Consider the following 17856-nt stretch of genomic DNA (forward strand, 5'->3'; position numbering starts at 1 on the left):
AAAAACCCTAAAACAGCTTTGAAAATCTGTTATTTACCAGGATTTCCCAATAGTGATATAAATATTGGCCTTAATTTTCTTCCATCAGCATAGAAAACATTCACGTGAAATGTGTTGGAATTTTATTGAGACATCAGTTGATCAGTATATATTCTATATTTAAATCACTATCAGCTGACAAAACTGTACATTGATATGTTAATACTTTGGATTTTTGGGAAGGCGACATACAAGTAATAAATATACTGAAAATATACGTATATAGCACACTTGTATGCAAAATATATATTACTATAAATTGATTGCAAAAATCGGACCCCAGCCTTACCATATGTGCTCCATTTTGTGCTAGGTGTTGTAGTTAGCAAGATGCTTGCCTTTTCAGCACATTCGTGTGCAGCTGCGATGGCATAATTTAACTGAATGCAGCACAGTTAACTTAGTATTGCTGTAGTTTGTCCAAAGCTGCCAGCATCTGATGTTAATTAGAATAAAGTCATTTTTGGCAGTGCTTGATTAAGAATAACAGATGTACTGGGCAGTTTCTTGATGTCCCCATGTATAGTGCCAGATTTCTATCTGATAATGCTGCCTTGAAGATAGAAAATGATGTATAGAAAAAAACTTTTTTATTATTTTTCCATTTTTTTGCAGTATTGATACTGCAAATATTTTGTTTTCTTGTATGAGGGCATTATTTTTTTTTATTGAAGCTGTGACTGAAAGGTAAAGTGGTTGGTCTGATGACTGTGGTTTGATAATTCAGGGGAAGAGGAGACGCTAGAGAGAAAGGGTTCATTTTCCCAAGATAAAAGGCTTTGTTCTGTAGCACGTCATGTTACTTACAATAACAATTTGCACAACTGAGTCTTGTAGCCTATACATTATTAAACAGTAATCTGCATGATCAGGATTATCAGTAATACATTCCATGCATTGTTTTTTTTATGTTAGGTTACCCATTTGCTTGGCATAAAACTGGTGACAATACAAATTAGTGTTACACTGCTGTACAGAAGACATAGACATTGTACTCAAAGAATTAAAATGTGTGTTACAAACATCAGCAGTTTACTCAAAGCCTGCACGAGTGTTTTTGACTATAATGACCTGAATTTGACTTGTCATTCATACAGCTAGAATGGCACCATGGCGCAGTTGTAAGCACTGCTGCCTCGCATCACTAGGGTCCTGAGTTCAGTTTCGGGCCTGGGGTGCTATCTGCATAGAGTTTTTATGATCTCCTTGCGTCTTCATAGGATTTTGCCACTTTGTACCCATTGCTTTCCAGAATAGGATCTAGCTTCCTCCCATCCCTGTATTGTATAAAGCAGATAGAAAATGGATGGATTAATGCAGCCTCAAATTCACTTTGGTCATAGTCTTCAAAACCACAGCAACTCAAGTTAAACTACATGAGCAGTGAACGTGAAGTCTTGTAATAGCTATGAAATCTCACAGTGAAGTCTGAATGGTTAATTATCAGGTGTTCATGGTTATTTCTTTCTTTAAACATGTCAATAAAACTAAAAGACTACTTCTTGTACCACAAAATGGATCAATCTGGATTAACTGTTATCTTTAAAACGGAATGTCTAAAATGTCAGTGGATTCACCACTAGAATTGTGTGTCTGCATAAAAGCGGAAAGAACGTTAGATAAAAAGAACAGTGCAGAATATCTGTGATTTATGCACAACAGTGTATGTTGGACACTTCTAGTCTGGCCGTGTTTTCTGATGTATCCGAGTTCTCATTTACTAAATTAAGCAAGTCATTAGCCAATTAGCCTAAGCTTATGTTTCGTAATGTTCTGTTAAAGTTTATCTTTGAAACTATTTTTGATGTTTCAAGCTGCCTATTAAAACTAAGAATATGAAATTCGTTTTTTAGGAGCTAAAATTTTGGATGCTTAATTTAGTGAAACGCTAGTAATTAAGAGTTCAAGTCAGATAAAATTTACAAGTTACCTGTGATCCTAGGGATTGCAATAAAATATTTAAGAAGGTGAGTTTGAGTACATGATATTTAGTTCCTACAGCTTAGGGCTACAGTGTATTAAAAATTATTCAAACATAGTCCTTTGTTAAAAGACTCACAACTATTTTGATAATCAAAATGTATTAAATTATGATTATTTCGATCTTTGTTTTAAGGACAGTGTCTGTTTTGAAAATTGTTTCAAGGGGTAAGAGTCCTTGATATTTTTCAAGCAAATATCCGGTGGCTTGAAATTAGCTGAGACACTTTATGACTGAAATGCAGTAGTAGGAATCTTAGCTGTTTGTAATTCCAGATGAATGACGAGCTCCCACATTTTAATGGCATTTTAATTGTATTTATATAGCTCTTTTGATCCCACAAGATTCTAAAGCATTTTATACCTACAGTGCCAAGAAAATTTGTGAACCATATAAGATTTTTACACATTTTACACATTTGAAACCTAAGATATTATGATGACTAAGACTTCATTATAGATAAAGTTAATCTGATGAAGCAAATGAACAAAAATGATACTCTTTCAGCATTTATCTATCTTCAAATGCTGCAACATTCAATATCCATGTGTGACAAAACATATGAGCCTTTAGATTCAGTAACTGGGGCTCCCCCTTGAGCAGCAATGACTGCAACTTCATTCCCTGTAACCATTGATCGGTCTCTCAGATCAGTTTTGAGGAATTTTGGCCCCTTCCTCCAGGCTAAGCCCTTCAACTATGGGACATTTGAGGGCTGCTTTGCATGGACAGCTCTCTTCAGGTCCTGAACATTTCGTTGAGCTGTCGTCTGGACTTCGACTAGGCCGTTATAAAATTCAGAATTTCTTCTTTTGCAGCCATTCTTTTGTAGATCTGCTTGTATGTTTAGGATCAGTTTTGAGCAAGATCCACTTTCAGTTCAGCCTCAGGTCATGGACAGATGGCCTGCCATTCTCCTCTAGGATCTTCTGACGCAATGCCTGATCCATGGTTGTGTCAATGTCAGCAAGCCATCCAGGGCCCGAGGCAGCAAGGCAGCCCCAAACCATCTCACTCCCACCACCGTGCTTGACGGCTGGGATGAGGTTCTTCTGTTTGAAAGCAGCGTTTGATTTTCTCCAGCCATAATGTTGTTTATGCTTCCTGTCATTCCAGGATCACTTGTGCATTTGACTTCTGATAGATGAGACAAAGTCACATTAGTTAAAGCCAGAGTCTCCTTGGTGTTACTCTGGATTTCTTTGTAATTTCCTTTGACAGCCTTTCTGTTTTCAAGGGAGCATCAGCTTTCATGTTTTCAGCTACATTTCAAGGAATCCGATTTGAAATTGTTTTCCTTATGCAGTCTCTGCAGTAAGTCTGTGAGCTTCCTGTGAAGTGAAGGTTTGTGGTTCTAAAGCATTTTCCAGTCTTTTGCAGAAGGAAATGTGAGCTAACCATAATTTGCACATTGTCGTATTGGATCAGCTCTGACTTGACTGCACAAACCATTGTTACACATTGAAACTTCCTTTCTGTAACTATAATGAGTATGCCAAAATCTGAACATTTAAAAAAAATAATTCTTGATTGATGAAGACACCCACCACAGTGCAGGTTGAGCTTTATGAATTAGGCATTGCAGGTTTGAGCCTTGGTTGTGTCCCTAGCTGACTGTGAACATGATTGCCCCACATGTATGTACAGCTTAGGGCTGGGATTAGTCAGCCAGGGCTCTTGGTTCATGTGGACTTGGTGACACATGTAGCCTCCCAGTTGATGCCAGTGGATGACAGGCCTGTCCTCTAATCAGCAGTGATCCTCCTGCACAGGGCGGTGCTGTTGGTGAGGGACAGGCCTTTCCTCCCATCAGCTGTGGTCTTCCTGTAACAGGGTGGTGCTGTCGGCGAGTGACAGGCCTGTCCTCCAATCAGCTCTGATCTTCCTGCCCAGGGTAGTGCTGCCTGTGACAAATTAATAGATATTTGGCTGGAAGATGAGCGGGTTAAAGGACTCTGCCTGCACTTCCTCATTCTCCCCCTGCGTGAGGCCACGGGGTTTGTAGCCATGAGCCGAGATATGAAAAACATACAGTTGTCTATCCCAGTTTGGGTAAAAGTACATTTTTAAACAGTCATTTTTAGCAGTGCTCCCTATCTGTGACACTCAAAACATTTTTCATAATTCTTTTACTATCATAAAAACCTTTTGAATGCTACAATGTGTTGGTCTTCAGAAATGTAACCAATCACAGTTTTGAATTAATTTTAAATGGATTTTAACTTCTGAAGATATAGAAATATCTTCGACATTCATTTCTGGTATTACTCTGTTAGGCCAGTTACATGTTTTGAGCATTGCTGAGAGAAAAGCGATCATGACATGGTCAGCCCCACAGTCTATTAAGCTATACTGCATGTTGACGTTTTACTTTATCAGACCAAAATTTGGGGGAAAAAAAAACTCCCACTAAGCCTGGAATGCTTGACTTGTAGTGCACTGCATACCAAGTGCAAAGCATGTCTGCACACACACAAATTCCATCATGACTCACTGTGTTTTTCACAGGTCCCTCTCATGGCCTGGATTGTAGGTGGAGTTTGGATGTGTGGCAGGAGTCTGTATTGCCCCATGTGATAGGGGACAGTTAGACAAATTGTTTTGCCAAAAGGCTAAGCTCCCTTGATGTAGAAGGGGGAAGGAGTACCCCCCTGTAATTTTTAGAAAAGCAGCACTGCTTCTTTCAATGTCTTTTTTTCCCCCATGCACAACCAGCAATTGAACAACAGATTGAATTCCCAGATTCTTGACCCTTTTTCCGTTTTCAATGATAACTGCAGCCGCAGAGAAGTGAGCCCTTGGAAAAGGAGATGTCAAAGTTACAAGTAATAGGTTTATTCCATGCTGAAAAAAAGAAGAAAGAGAACACAACGTTTCGGCCGTGGAGCCTTCTTCAGATGTCAAAGTTAGTTTTTTTTCCCCCTTCCAAAAAACAAGCGAGAGTTTTTGGGTCTTTTAGTTTCTCTGGGTTAACCGAGCCCATGCTTGTTATTGTGTTTTGATCGGGCATTCTGATATTCACTCCAACACTTTCACTTCTTTCAGGCACAGTAATACCTTTTATGAGTCACACATACTTTCAGCACTTTGCAGTTTTTTTAAAGCATTTTTCAAAAAGAGCACAGGAAAGCACGTTCTGTTTCAAATCAAATGCCAGGCTTTTTTTCTTTGAAGAAGAGGAAGCAGACTGATATTTGCCATTCGGGGGGTTAGGCCATGTGTTGTGTGTGTGAGCGTTCTTGATGTAATATGGAAAGGAGGAGTGGAACACAACTACGTTGCACTCGTGTGGAAGCATGTTATGATTTCTCTTGCCAAAAAGCTTATTTCGAGTGAGTTACTGTTTTGAAACCTGCATATATTTTCATTTTACTTTTCATAATTGAAGAAGATAAGTTTTCTGTTTGCTTATTATACATGCACAGACATTACTTAAAATGTATGTGAAGTATTTATCTGGATTTAAACCTTCTCACTATCTAGCACATGCAAGCTTAATATACTTAATATACTTTTAAAGACTACTTACTGTATAAACACTCTCCAAATAGCAAAAAAAAAAATGAAGTTATTTGCATCGGTTGCAGTTCGGTATGAAATGGCTTTGAATTCATAGTTATTATAGTACTTGAAATAGATGTCCAAACCCTCACCTGTTTGAGTGTCTTGGCCAAAGTATCAGTCTGCTTACATATTACAAATGGAGATAGAAAGGGGGCAAAGATATGTATATCTTGTTAAAATGCTAACTACACAGACAAAACGCTGGCCTCTTCAGCTGCTGAACTTCTAATTTCCAGGACACGGGGAAATTCAGCTTAGCAAAGTGAACACACTAAACACGCATTGCCAGGAGTGTTTCAGAAAGGAGGGTGCAGTCATGCAAATGCTGCTCATCTGCTGTCGACAAAGGCTGTAACTAAAGCAGGCATCGTCAGGGTCAGGAGGAACAATGAAGGATTCACTGCCCTGATGCCATCTGTAGCATTTGGCTACTTGGCCAGCACAACAGTCAAAACCCTTCAGTCGCAGGTTTCCAGTGCCACTTTAGAATGGAGTTGGATTGTCCGGATAACATTTGCGCAGATGTGATTTGGCTTTAATGAGTCTGTGTATGAGATTATCTCTGTCATCGCATCCTCTGTGGAAGATGATCATTTTGCATGTGGTTTTTCACAGATAAGAGCTGGTAGTAACACCAGATGTTGTTGTTTTTGTGCGCGTGTCTGTGTTTTCCCAGACACAGGAGGCTGAGGATGATAGGGCCCGGCCCTCCGTGGTCCTGAGCAGCGCCGACGGAGACGCCACCAGCGCCAAGCGGGCCCGGGACGAGAGCCTCGTGCCGCTGGTCATCCCCGTGTCGGTGCCGGTCCGGCAGGTGGACAGAGCATCGCCGGGCAAGGAGCAGGGGGAGGCGGGGTGGGGGCAGAGAGGAGGCCAGCAGGACCAAGCGCAGCCCGAGCACAAGGCCTCGGTCATCGTCACGCGCCGGAGGTCTCTGAGGAACTCCCTTTCCGAGAGCACCGTCCAGGTCTGACCCACTTTCCCTGCCCTTTTCTCCAGTTGGGGGAATACTCCATAATCTCTTTTCCCTCCGGTCAAGGCTTAGTGTTGTTGTTATAATTCCAGCCTCAGACGGGCTGTTTGTGTGGCTCATTTTATCCAGATTTATTTTTATTGCTCCTGGTGTGATGCCTTTGTGTTTGACCGTACTGAGGATTCTGATGATCCTAGCTTTCAACCTTTTCTTGCTCTGATGTCTGATTGGTTGAGCGCTCCAGATGAAGTTAGGAATCATTTTGGTCCGGCTGCTCTATAGTGTGATTAAAACGGGGCCAGAGCAGAATTATCAAATTCATGCTAGACTTACTCATCAGAATTAGTAATTCACCGAAGGTTATTTCACATTGACATTCTGAAGAATATATACTTTAAAAATCCACCATTCTGATAAAGGAAGCTAATAAGTTCTTTGAATGAAAACTGACTTGTTAACAGACTGTTTAAGGATTACTGATAAAAGCTCGCTGGCTGTGATAAGTAGAACGAAGCCGAAGTTAAAAAATGTACTATTAGTGCACTTTCTGTAGTAAGTTACGTGTGGTGTTTTTATTTTGCATGTTTTGTCCCAAAACTAAAAATAATCCATTCTTAAATATTGATATTTGGTTCTGTTATGTTTAAAAATGAACACTCCCAAGAAGAGTACACGCAGTAAACAGAAGCCATTTGCTAAGTATCTTGTGTCTGGCCCTGCAGAATGCAGAAGGCCACTCTATGTGGATGTGTTGGGTGTGCTCTGTTTTGTGAAAGATGTTTTGTTTGAGTCGCTCATTTTGGTAGAGGGGTTCTGTACACAGTGCAAGCATCCCCTTTGCCTTTGCCAGTCAACGGATGAGAAGCCACATGTCGTCTTTTGATCTCTGTCCTCTAGGACGGCGAGGGTTTAAAGGAAGATGAAGGCAAAGGGGGGGCCAAGTCGAAGCGCCGACCTCGGCCGGAGCCCCTCTTCATCCCTCCCAAACCAGGCACCTTCATCGCCCCCCCGGTCTACTCCAACATCACCCCCTACCAGAGCCACCTCCGCTCCCCGGTGCGCCTGGCCGACAATCCCCTCACCATGCCCCCTTACACCCCTCCGCCCATCCTCAGCCCCGTCCGCGAGGGCTCTGGCCTCTACTTCTCCACCTTCCTGTCCACGGCCTCCAACAGCCACGCCGCCCCCCCGCCCATCACGCCCAAGTCTGCCACGCGCAGCCTGCTCAGGTCCAGTAAGTACCTCTCGCCGCGCCTGCACTACTTGCAGTGGAGCTCAGCCACTTCCTTCTCCAGAGGTGTTTTTCTTAGCTTTACAAAAAGTACAATTTACAAAAGATTGTGACGCTGTGGTGGCGGTTGAAGCGGCAGTGGTCCACTTTTTGTGTGTGCGCCTAAATAATTCACCACTTTTTCAAGACTGGCCGCTTTAATACAGATGTTACAAATGAAACCTCCTTGAGAGTAAATTGGGAGTTTTTTTTTCCTCTGACATCATCCTTTGGTTTCAAGACAAAGAAAGTGAAATTATAATACATTTGTTGAAAAAGCTCTGGGACTGCCAGTTGAACATGACTTTTATTACTATACTTCCTTTAATATAGCAATTATAATGTAGGCCTTTTGCTAATGGATTTAATTACCTTTGAATATATTTAAAGGTATTAAGCTCCTCAGCAGACTGCAGTGCAGTCTTTTCCATCTACATAGTTTATGGTACATAATAGAAGTTCAGTGCAGAGCTTGCATGAGCAGGTCTCTTATCGCTGGTGTGTGTATATCATCAGTTCTCAGTATCAATTGCCCAGTGCAAATTTGTGTTGTGCTTGCTAGTATATTTCACAACAAATCATCCCTAATTTTACTTTCATTTTGCAATTGAGTATCGGTGACCTGCTCCCTTGAAACTGGCTTCATCAAGGCTGATTCTTTAGGCTACACTGGTAATCTTTACAGTGAGCTCTAAAATCACTTCAGGTGAACTGCAGCAGACAATTTTGTTTTGCATTTACAGCAGCTGTGGTCTTACAAACTTCAATATTGGCAGTACCTGGTTCTGGGAGCAAGGTCACTTTTAGAAATCTTATAATGGTTATATATAATGTTCCCATTATGTTTTGTTGAAAGAGAGCTAAATGGTTTCTAAACCATCAGATTTAGAAACTCATTATTCTCATTCTATTTTGCATAATCTACCAAAGTTCAATTAAGATCCATTAATATGACATAGTAAAATTGTATAGCTATACATATCCAAAGACCACAATAACTAGTGTAGAATATTTTTCTATATATTAAAAAATGTTTGTTTTGAAAGCGGTTGGAAATATGAGTAGAAAGTATAAATAAAGTAAGTCAGTAGTGAGTATACAACAGGTATTTCTCTTAATGATGGTAGTTTTGTTTGGTATGTTGAGGATAGGCTAGCACCAGACTCATACAGGACCCCAGAACTGTTGTTCTAGATGTGTGGAGTATTCAGGAAGTTTAGAGGGATTCAGTTCCTCCCTGATCAATGGCTTTCATCTGTGTACCTCTGCAGACAGCTCTGACATCACCCCTCCAGTTCTTCCAGCAATGGGAGAGGCCACCCCTGTGAGCATAGAACCGTAAGTGAAGATTGTACCGCTTGTATGTTTACCTGTGAATCCAAATGTCCAAACCACTGCTTCAATGTCATGACCATGGACACAATGCTGTAGGGGCAGCTGTCTTTCCTATTAGATATCAACCCAAGGTCCTGTTTAATTGGTGATTAAAGATCCCACTGCACGTTTTGAAAAAGCAAAGGTGTTAACCCTGTCTAAATTTAACTCTGGCTTGTACAATGTATCAGTTGAACTAATGAAGTCACTTCTCACTCCCCCCCGATCTGCCCCTGTTGTGGGGCCACTGGTGACAATGGGCAGCCGTGTGTCAACCAGGAGGTGGTTCAGTGGTGGGTGAAGTGGTTCCTCTCCTAAACGTAAAACAATTCAAGACCCTTTGAGATTAAAAGTGCTACGCAATGAGCAGCCTGAACCACCAGGAGTCTTTTCTTCTTGTGTCAGAAGGCACGGCGTACTCAGTCTACATAGTAATTTTTGTTGTCTCCTTCCTGTTGAAAACAGTGTCTCAAAAAAAAAAGAGAACCGTAAAGGCTTGTTTGAATGTGTAGATCATCACTGATCCACGTTTGGTCCAAGTTTGATCCAATCTTTGTGTTCGTGTGTTCGAAGACGACGGTCTGTAGCTGGGCAAGCCTGTAGCTGGTGGTGTCTGTCTTGAGCAGTTGGCACATGGGTGCCACGGCTGTCGGCAATGGGCATGCCGTAGGGTGGCTGTAAGCCTGCAGAGCCTTGCAGAGCATGGAGCTGCTGAGTGGAGTGAGTCACACAGCTAACACTTTCACAACACGAGCTGTCGATCTTGTTTTGTAAGACCAACTTGAAAACCAGGCCGGTGTTCCTGCATATTAATACAGGGCAAAGACTAATTGTCCTCTACTTAGTATGAAACAATTTGCCACAGAAATTCATTGTGCCTCGCCTTATTGTGTCTGTGGCTCTTAGAGAGCTTGAGTGTAATTCTGAACAGTTCATTTTGCTTTCAGCTAACAACAGAGCTGTTTTAATGTAATTCAGAAACAGAATTCTCACCTGAGTGAGACATCGGATAGCTTTCTAGCTAAGTGTTTTTATGCGTTTGGACCTAAGTGATTGTAACTGCACTACCCCAGCACTTATTTATTCCTCCTGCAGTGCTTCAGTCTTTTCTTTCGGTTCAATTCAGGTGTAGATGGCCTTCCCCGGTTATTGTACAAGTGGAGGTCTTTTTCTGAGCACAATGGAAACGTGAGCTGGCCTGTGTTTCTGCCCTTGGCAGGCGGATCAACATTGGGCCGCGGTACCAGGCCGAGGTGCCAGAGATCAGAGACCGCGCAGCCGCGCAGAGAGACCAGCACAAGGCGGAGCTGGTGTGGTGCCCCCTGCAGGAGCCGGAGGCCAAGCCGCCGCGGGAAGAGAGCGGTACGGATTTCCCGCTGATGGGTTTCCTCAATTGCATTTCAGCATTGGACAAACCCAATCTGGAAACTAGAGTGTTTTTTTTATTGTTACTTTTGCAATACGGTACCCAGTTGTAACGGAAATCTGTGCATTGACATATGAAATGTGGCATTTTCTTCTCTACTGGAGAAAACGTGCCAAAGCACTCCCTGTCTAAGACGACAGGAAATTAATACTCAGTGAAAAAAATTGTTGTATTACAACTTGTGATTATAACTTGTGATTATTAGGCTTTTTAGCAAATTACCCTAGACACAATCTTGGGGGTCAGCCTGTTTAGTAACTCTAAGCCCAGCTAAGGTTGTTTCAGTCAGCGGTCATGTTCTGCTGTGCACCAGTAGCAGCTCATTTACATCAAGCCAAAGGAGTTTTGATATCCCTTGACTCTTGTTTAGGCTTATCCTGGTGTCCAGGTTGAATTCTGCAGGTTTTCTCACTACCACTTGAGTTATGTTTGTTGAGTCTTCCGCTTGTCTGCGTTGTGGTTGAGTTCCTGTTGTAGAAAGCCATCTGCGGAACACTTTTTAGGTCCTTCAGGATTGTGAGCACTACACGGTGCTGTGATTGCAGTTTTGGGTAAACAAATGTCAGGAGTCTCTGCACACATCCTAGTCTTGAAATTAGTTTAGCATTTTTAGGATTGGTACATACACTGTAGGGGACCACCCTTTTCCGTCTGGGAGTGGTTTTCGGATTTGTGATGGTTCTTTTTGGGCATTGCAAAGTTCTATTAGTTTCAGCCTGGATTGTTTTTCATTTCATAATGTCAGACAATACTTAATGATAGTAGACCTAAATCTGAATATTTTTATTTAACAGTCCAAAAGATACAAAAGGTCTTCGCAACGAATTGCAAAGTCATGTCATTTTTTGCAAAGAAATTGCAGGGAGGCAAACTTTATATCTCATAAAAGTGGGTTTACTTTATGTTTTTCAAATTGACCAAAAATGCTTATATGTAGGATCTCTTAAACATTTATCAAGATGACCTAGATCAGCCCTTTTACAGATGCTGAACTGTGTCTGTAGAAAGCTGTAAAACAACTACTCAGAAGGCAGATTTATCTGCTGTGTTTATCGAGGACTTTGATCTAAGGCGAACTGGTAATGCTGGTGTGTGTGCTGGTGTGCTCCAACCTTCCCTTTCTGTAGTCTGTGGCGGAGAGGTGCTGCGCTGTTGGCCTGAGAGAGCCTTGTGTTCTGATGTCTCCTTCCTGATCCAGAGTGTTGCTGCTGTGTCTGTGTTTGCAGTGGAGAACCTCATGAGTCTGGCCTGCTCCAGTGCACTTTGCGGGGGAGGTACCAATCAGGAACTAGCCCTGCACTGCCTGCATGAAGCCAAGGGAGACATCCTGGTAAGTGGGGGATTCGGAGAGGGATGACTTCTAATATTTGTAAATACTTTAGTGTGTGTCCAGCCCAATGGGGCAGTATGTTACTTCTCTCCTGGAAGGGGATAAACCAAGCAGGGTGAGTTTAGAGCTTAATGTCTTTATCTTTACATAACACTTTTGCTTACATGCTGATTTTGTTCCAATATTGAATTTCGCTGTTTTTAGTTTCAGCTGTGAATAAGAATCTGGCTTAAACTTGTCAGATTCTCAAGTAAAATTACTTACTTCTTTCGATATCAAGCATTGCCTAGGAAAAGAAATGAACAAACTTGACAGTAAAGGCAGCTGTTTAAGTCAGATCTCTCTAGGGACAGGTTCTGTTCAGGCTGTTGCACTGAAACATTTTAGTAGGCATTTAATGGAAAAATGTGAGCTGCATTAGATAGGATATGTTTCTCAGTTAATCAGAATATGAAAAATCCAAAATCTGATTTGTCAATATTTTTCCCTGTGTGATATATATTTTTTTGTTTTTCTGTTACTTTATGACAATATAAGTAAAAAAATGTATGTATTTTATAGATCAAATGCAGAAGCATCTGTATCAGTCTGAAAAAAAAAGTTTTATAATCCTTCCTCCTGTTAATCTGAATCTATAATATGTGTCAGATTTGCAGATTTGGTTGAGTGGTTTTTCAACAAAAATAACAAAATTAGGGTGAACGGTAGGATGTTTTTGTTTACGAGCAGGATTTTTTACAGCAGCACTAGTCAATACTTTTGTGCTTCAGCACTTTTGTGATGACATGAATGTTCTCCAGGAAATGTTTTTCTGTCGTCTTCAGCTTTCTTGTCACCCTTCTTAGAAGAGCATACAAATGAATAATGTGCTGTTTTGCTTCAACGTTTTTTTTCACCAGTCTTTTCTGCAAACAGGTTTGTGCTTGTCTAGGAATTTGTACAACAAATTGTCATTTACACCACATTCAATGAGCATGTAATTTAAAAATAACTTTTTTTTTATACGTTCTATAACCTTTTCTGTAAAGTTTTATCTGATTTAAAATCCCTGTCAAATTAAAAACATCAATTTAAGCTATGAAATTTTGTTAGAGTTGAACCAAGTTTATTTTATTACTAGCATTGGTGAATTTGACAAAATTAACATTAAATATTGCTTAATTCCAAAATGCTTCAGTTAGTTTAACTCGGCAGTTTCATTAAAGCATTTTATTACTGTTGTTTCCTTGCTCAGAAAGCACCCTTATCTAGAGTGACTAATATCCAATAATAATATGGGGAATTAAAAAAAATCATTAATTTGATCGTTAATCAAGTACATTATAAAAGTTGACAAAATCACAAGAAAAAAAGTGATGCAGCTAATTTTTTGTAAGTGCAGTACTTACTGTATGCACAATATCCACAAATCAGTAAACCACAAATTGGGCCTTTATGTTTCAAAATTGAAGCATTTTTGAGGGAGGAGCAGTTGCCAAATAGGATGTTAACGTGGCTGTCGATGTCCAGTACCCATCATTCTGAGTTTTAAATAATCAACCTTATTAAAACTTAATAATGACTGAAAATATAATTCATTACTAATAAAAGAAAATCCTAGACAAGGACAAACTCACCATTCTCTAATTAATCTGGCAATAAAATCTAGAAAATAATTTGGGGTGGTTCCCAGCCAACACCCAACGAAACAGAGTGTTTTTACAGTGCGCTGGTTGATGTGGCACCTCACTGTAGGCCTGCATTGGTCTCACCACGGTGTGTCTAATCCATCTACATTGTACAGTGGACAGTAGATAAACATGACACCTACACTCCTCGGAATGAGGGAATCTTGTTCACGTTTGCTTTCAGCAGCATTTTATAATGGCTTTTCACATGACTTGGTCAGCTGGAATAACAGTGTGAACATGTGCTGTTCCCATTGGGTGGTTCCCATTGCTGTAGTTTTCAAGTGTGTTTTCTTGAAATTTCGGGCATGGATGCAGTTAATTTGCAGGTTGATCAAATGGGAAACAAAAGTTCCTTGTTTTGTAGATCCCCGTTAAAGGCAGTTCTAGATTTGTTTCTTAACAGGTTACGTCTTTTGTAAAAATAAAAAAATATTTTATTTTTGTACATCTCAAGGTTTGTTTTTGTATTGTTCTAGCATTTCAGATCTTAACTACATATCTTCCTTTATGGCTTTAAATGCTTCATAGCTAACTTACTGTAAAAAAAGGAAATGCATTTTTGCTTTGACACTTGAAAACTTTGGCCATAAACAAAACATCATCATCAAAACATTTACAAAATTTGTCTTTTCCTTAGATTTATTCAATTCCACTGTCCCACAAGATCCTTAAAAGACTTAATTAAGAGGCTACAGTGCATTTTAGGTTCTACTCTCAAACAAAACACCATTTAGAAGGAGATTAAGTGTAATTGCACTGCTGCTATAAAGGTAGCCTTCCTTTGAAAAACAAAAAGCTTTTCAATTGTTTAAATATCTGTGGTTAGGGCTCAGAATTACTAAAGTTTTTTTCAAATCTTTTTTTGTCAGTCTGGATTTTGTTTTTTTGTACAGGTTTTTAAACTGATCTTCCTTTCCTTTATGTGACAAGTACAGGCCTGGGCAATTCAAAGATGTGTTCCAGAGGTACTGTAAAGTGAGGATTAGGATTTGCGCTTATACATTTCATGTCTTGAAAAGCAGCAATCACCAGAGATACTGCTCGTTTACTGGCTATGGTCATATCATATATAGGTAATCTCTGAGCTCTTTTTTCCTCTCTGTGTATGTGGGGGTTTACAGGACTGAAATAATTAATTTCAAATCTAGCACCTAGTTAACAAAATTGGAAACAAAATTGATCATGATCCGTCATGTTCACTTAGTTTTGTAGGATACAGACTGTCTTTACCTCAGAGTAACCTACATGCTCACTAAGGCCCTCACTACCTATTGTTGTCAGTCAATGTACCTCACCCCCCTAGTTGAAGAAACGTAGATTATAATTGGCCGTAGAACAGCCAGCCCTGCTGTAGCAGTAAAGCAGTTTTCTGGGTGTTACTGTCGGGGTTAATCCAAATGTGGTATGGCTTCCACTTCTATTTCTTATGTGGTTCTTTGCTTATGGTGTCCTGCCTTAGTTCAGTTCAAACATCTTTATTGGCCTGAATTACAGTGTTGCCAGAGCAGATGAGATTAAAATAACATCTACAGACATTTACAATACAAACACATCATAAGACGTAAGATGTAAAATACAACACGTAGAGAGACTGGCTCACTGTTCCTCAGGTTGTGACAGTTGCTGCTGAGCTCAATTGAGTGCCCTCCCCCCCAACTCCCAGTAGGATTGGGAGCTGTTTTGATTCTGGCAGATGTGGGAATTCTGGGATTAGATTTGTAATTTGGGGGAAAAAATATTTGTCTAATCCCAGAGTATTTCATAAGAGTGCAGCAGAAAATGCATCTCTGTCTCCGTTTCTGCCCGCTGGCAGTGGGAGCACAAACTTTCCTCTCTGAGCAGCCAGGTCTGCCTGTGTCGCACAGTTTCTATGGTCAGATTGTGGTCACTGAGCCTGTACTTTGTCTGGGTCAGTTTCTTTTTGTTGTTTTTTACCTTGGTCAAATATTTGGCCAGTATGTATTGTCTGTACAGGGTTTTGTAGCATTCCAGTTGATGTTGTGTTTGTGTGTTTGATCTGTGCTGTGGTGTTGTTGATTCTGATTTGGGGCGCTCTAGCAGTGTGGTCCTGAGGTCGGGTGGTATCCGTGTGCCTTGGCGCAGTGAGCTTTAGGACCAGCTAGCTCAGAGGGCTCTTCTTTACGCTTAGCTCTTAGTTCAGCAGGGCCTTGTTGTGATAGGAGTTTTGGTCACTGCTTTTGAGATGTAGGCCGTAGTTTATTACTCTCTTCTGTATGTTGTGTAAAAACATCCCACGTGTGCAGAGAAAAACTACTAACAATTAATGCAGGGCTGAATATCTATAGGGTGTTTATCCCATTTTATGTAATCCTGATCTGTGAGTGGACCCCTCATTTCACTGCCATATAGGGCAATGGGTTGGATTAGACATTCACATATTTAGAGCCAGATTCTTGTAAAAAAGAGATGGTATTGAAAAGAAAGAACAATGTACCTTCTCACTCAGTGCCTTTACTGCCAGGTCAAAACTCCTATGAGCTGATAGTCAGACCAAGATATGTGTAGGTGGATGTGCGTTCCAATGTGTTGTTGTTCAGTGTGAAGACTCTGGTCTTGTCCAGATTCACTGTCAGCCCCCAGGTCTGACAGTACTACTTCAGCAGTGCCAAGCTCTGCTGCAGCTTCTGTTCTATGGGTGACTTTTGTCTTTTTGATTATCTTCATATTTACAGTTGAATAAGATTAAATAATAATGTAATTTTGTTTCTCACGTTATTATGCATGACCAATAAAAATCAAGGTACATACATGCAAAAATATAAATTGTTCTTTGTCCTCTTTACTACTTTGAAGTACACAAAAAGTGCTTTAAGTATCTTTCCTTTTAATAAACATTTACTATCTTTCATTTAGCAGCAGCTTTCAAATGTTTCTTTTGGAAGTGTTTGTAAGCATCCTTACAATCAATTCTAAAAGAGTGTAGGAGTATGTCTGTTTATGAACAAGATTTTGGAATTAAATCAACATCTCTTTCAGCCTCTGCATTCAGGTGTGTTTCTTGTCTTGCCTTCTTAGGAAGCCCTGACGCTTCTGCTCTTAAAGAAGCCCATTTTCTCCAAGAATCACCCTCTTGGCAACTATCACTATTCAGGTACTAAAACCATGTTACCTTTTGTGTTCTTCTGTTGCTGTTTCATGCTTGTTTAGCACGGTTGTTTGGTTGGTGGGTCAAAGCAGGATGTTGACCCACCACGCCATAAAAAAGCTGTTGTACTGAGGTTTTAATGAAAAAAAAGCTATATGTGGTTGTGTTTAAGAGGTTTTTTTTCAGATGCATAAATTGACATCAAAAACCGTCAACAGTAGAATCTGGCTGAGTTGCACTTAGCAGGAGTCTAAGCAATGATAAAATTGTCCAGTCATCCTACAACACTTCCACAAGCTTTGGGGATAAATATCAGTTTTTTTGCATGAGAATGTGCCTCAGGCCCTGCATGATACACAGGGCAAAGCTGTGAGGTAGTTGTACTGCAGTGTTTGGGCCAGTGCCATTTTGTGTTTGGCATTGTGTCATGTTTTGATATTGCATCTGTACAAAGACTGTACATTTTATGTGTGACATGGCAGTGGAAAATGCTAAATGTCTTTTCTTCTTTCAAAAATGTAGAAATACAAATTATTTTAATTACACCCACTTGTATGGTTTCCCCATCTTGCTATGGACCTTGTGACCACACACAGGGTAGAAAGCAGAAGTGCAGGCAAACTCCTCAGCCCTCCCGAAAGCCTAATGGCACCACTGCCCTGTAGCGGAGGTTCAGTGCCTAACGACACGTCGCTCCAGAAGGCACCACGTGTCTGAAAGTGCACTGGCCGTCACAGGGGTTGCTGTGTCACCGAGAGCCGCGACAGTTCCTGGCCAATTAACCCCCTCCTCTCCACCACACCAGTGGTGCATGACCTCTTGGGCGATCGCTGTTACAGTCAAGTGCCTCCGCTGGTTAGCCACCTGAGAGGAACCACCATGCAGAGTGGTTAATCGTTTATAACGTGATCTGGCTGCAGTTTGTAAAAATGTGTTCTTCTTTTTCTGTCATGAGATAAGCTCCTCTTTAGGAAAACCAGGACAGACAATTAAAGGGTGGTGTGGCTGCCATCTTGGTAGTGCCGATGGAGACACTCGCACACAAGAGCTTTGAAACTTGGAAAAACTTTGACCATAAACTCATGATGTGCGTTTTCAAAACTTGTCTTTTTTTAGAGATCTA

General features: G+C 40.7%; 1 protein-coding gene across 4 annotated transcripts in view; it reads left to right on the plus strand.

The window, feature by feature from the left end:
- The window catches only part of mideasb (mitotic deacetylase associated SANT domain protein b), a 41257-nt gene that overhangs the window by 12555 nt on the left and 10846 nt on the right, over window positions 1-17856 (plus strand). For all 4 annotated transcript variants that reach the window (XM_006632602.3, XM_015351002.2, XM_015351001.2 and 1 more), the window contains exons 3-8: window positions 6261-6551; window positions 7455-7791; window positions 9099-9165; window positions 10421-10563; window positions 11854-11957; window positions 16664-16739. In XM_006632602.3, coding sequence (XP_006632665.1) covers window positions 6261-6551; window positions 7455-7791; window positions 9099-9165; window positions 10421-10563; window positions 11854-11957; window positions 16664-16739 — 1018 coding nt within the window. The remainder of the gene's footprint in view (window positions 1-6260; window positions 6552-7454; window positions 7792-9098; window positions 9166-10420; window positions 10564-11853; window positions 11958-16663; window positions 16740-17856) is intronic.

Source organism: Lepisosteus oculatus, chromosome 8 (genome assembly GCF_040954835.1).
Source record: "Lepisosteus oculatus isolate fLepOcu1 chromosome 8, fLepOcu1.hap2, whole genome shotgun sequence".
NCBI lineage: Eukaryota > Metazoa > Chordata > Actinopteri > Semionotiformes > Lepisosteidae > Lepisosteus > Lepisosteus oculatus.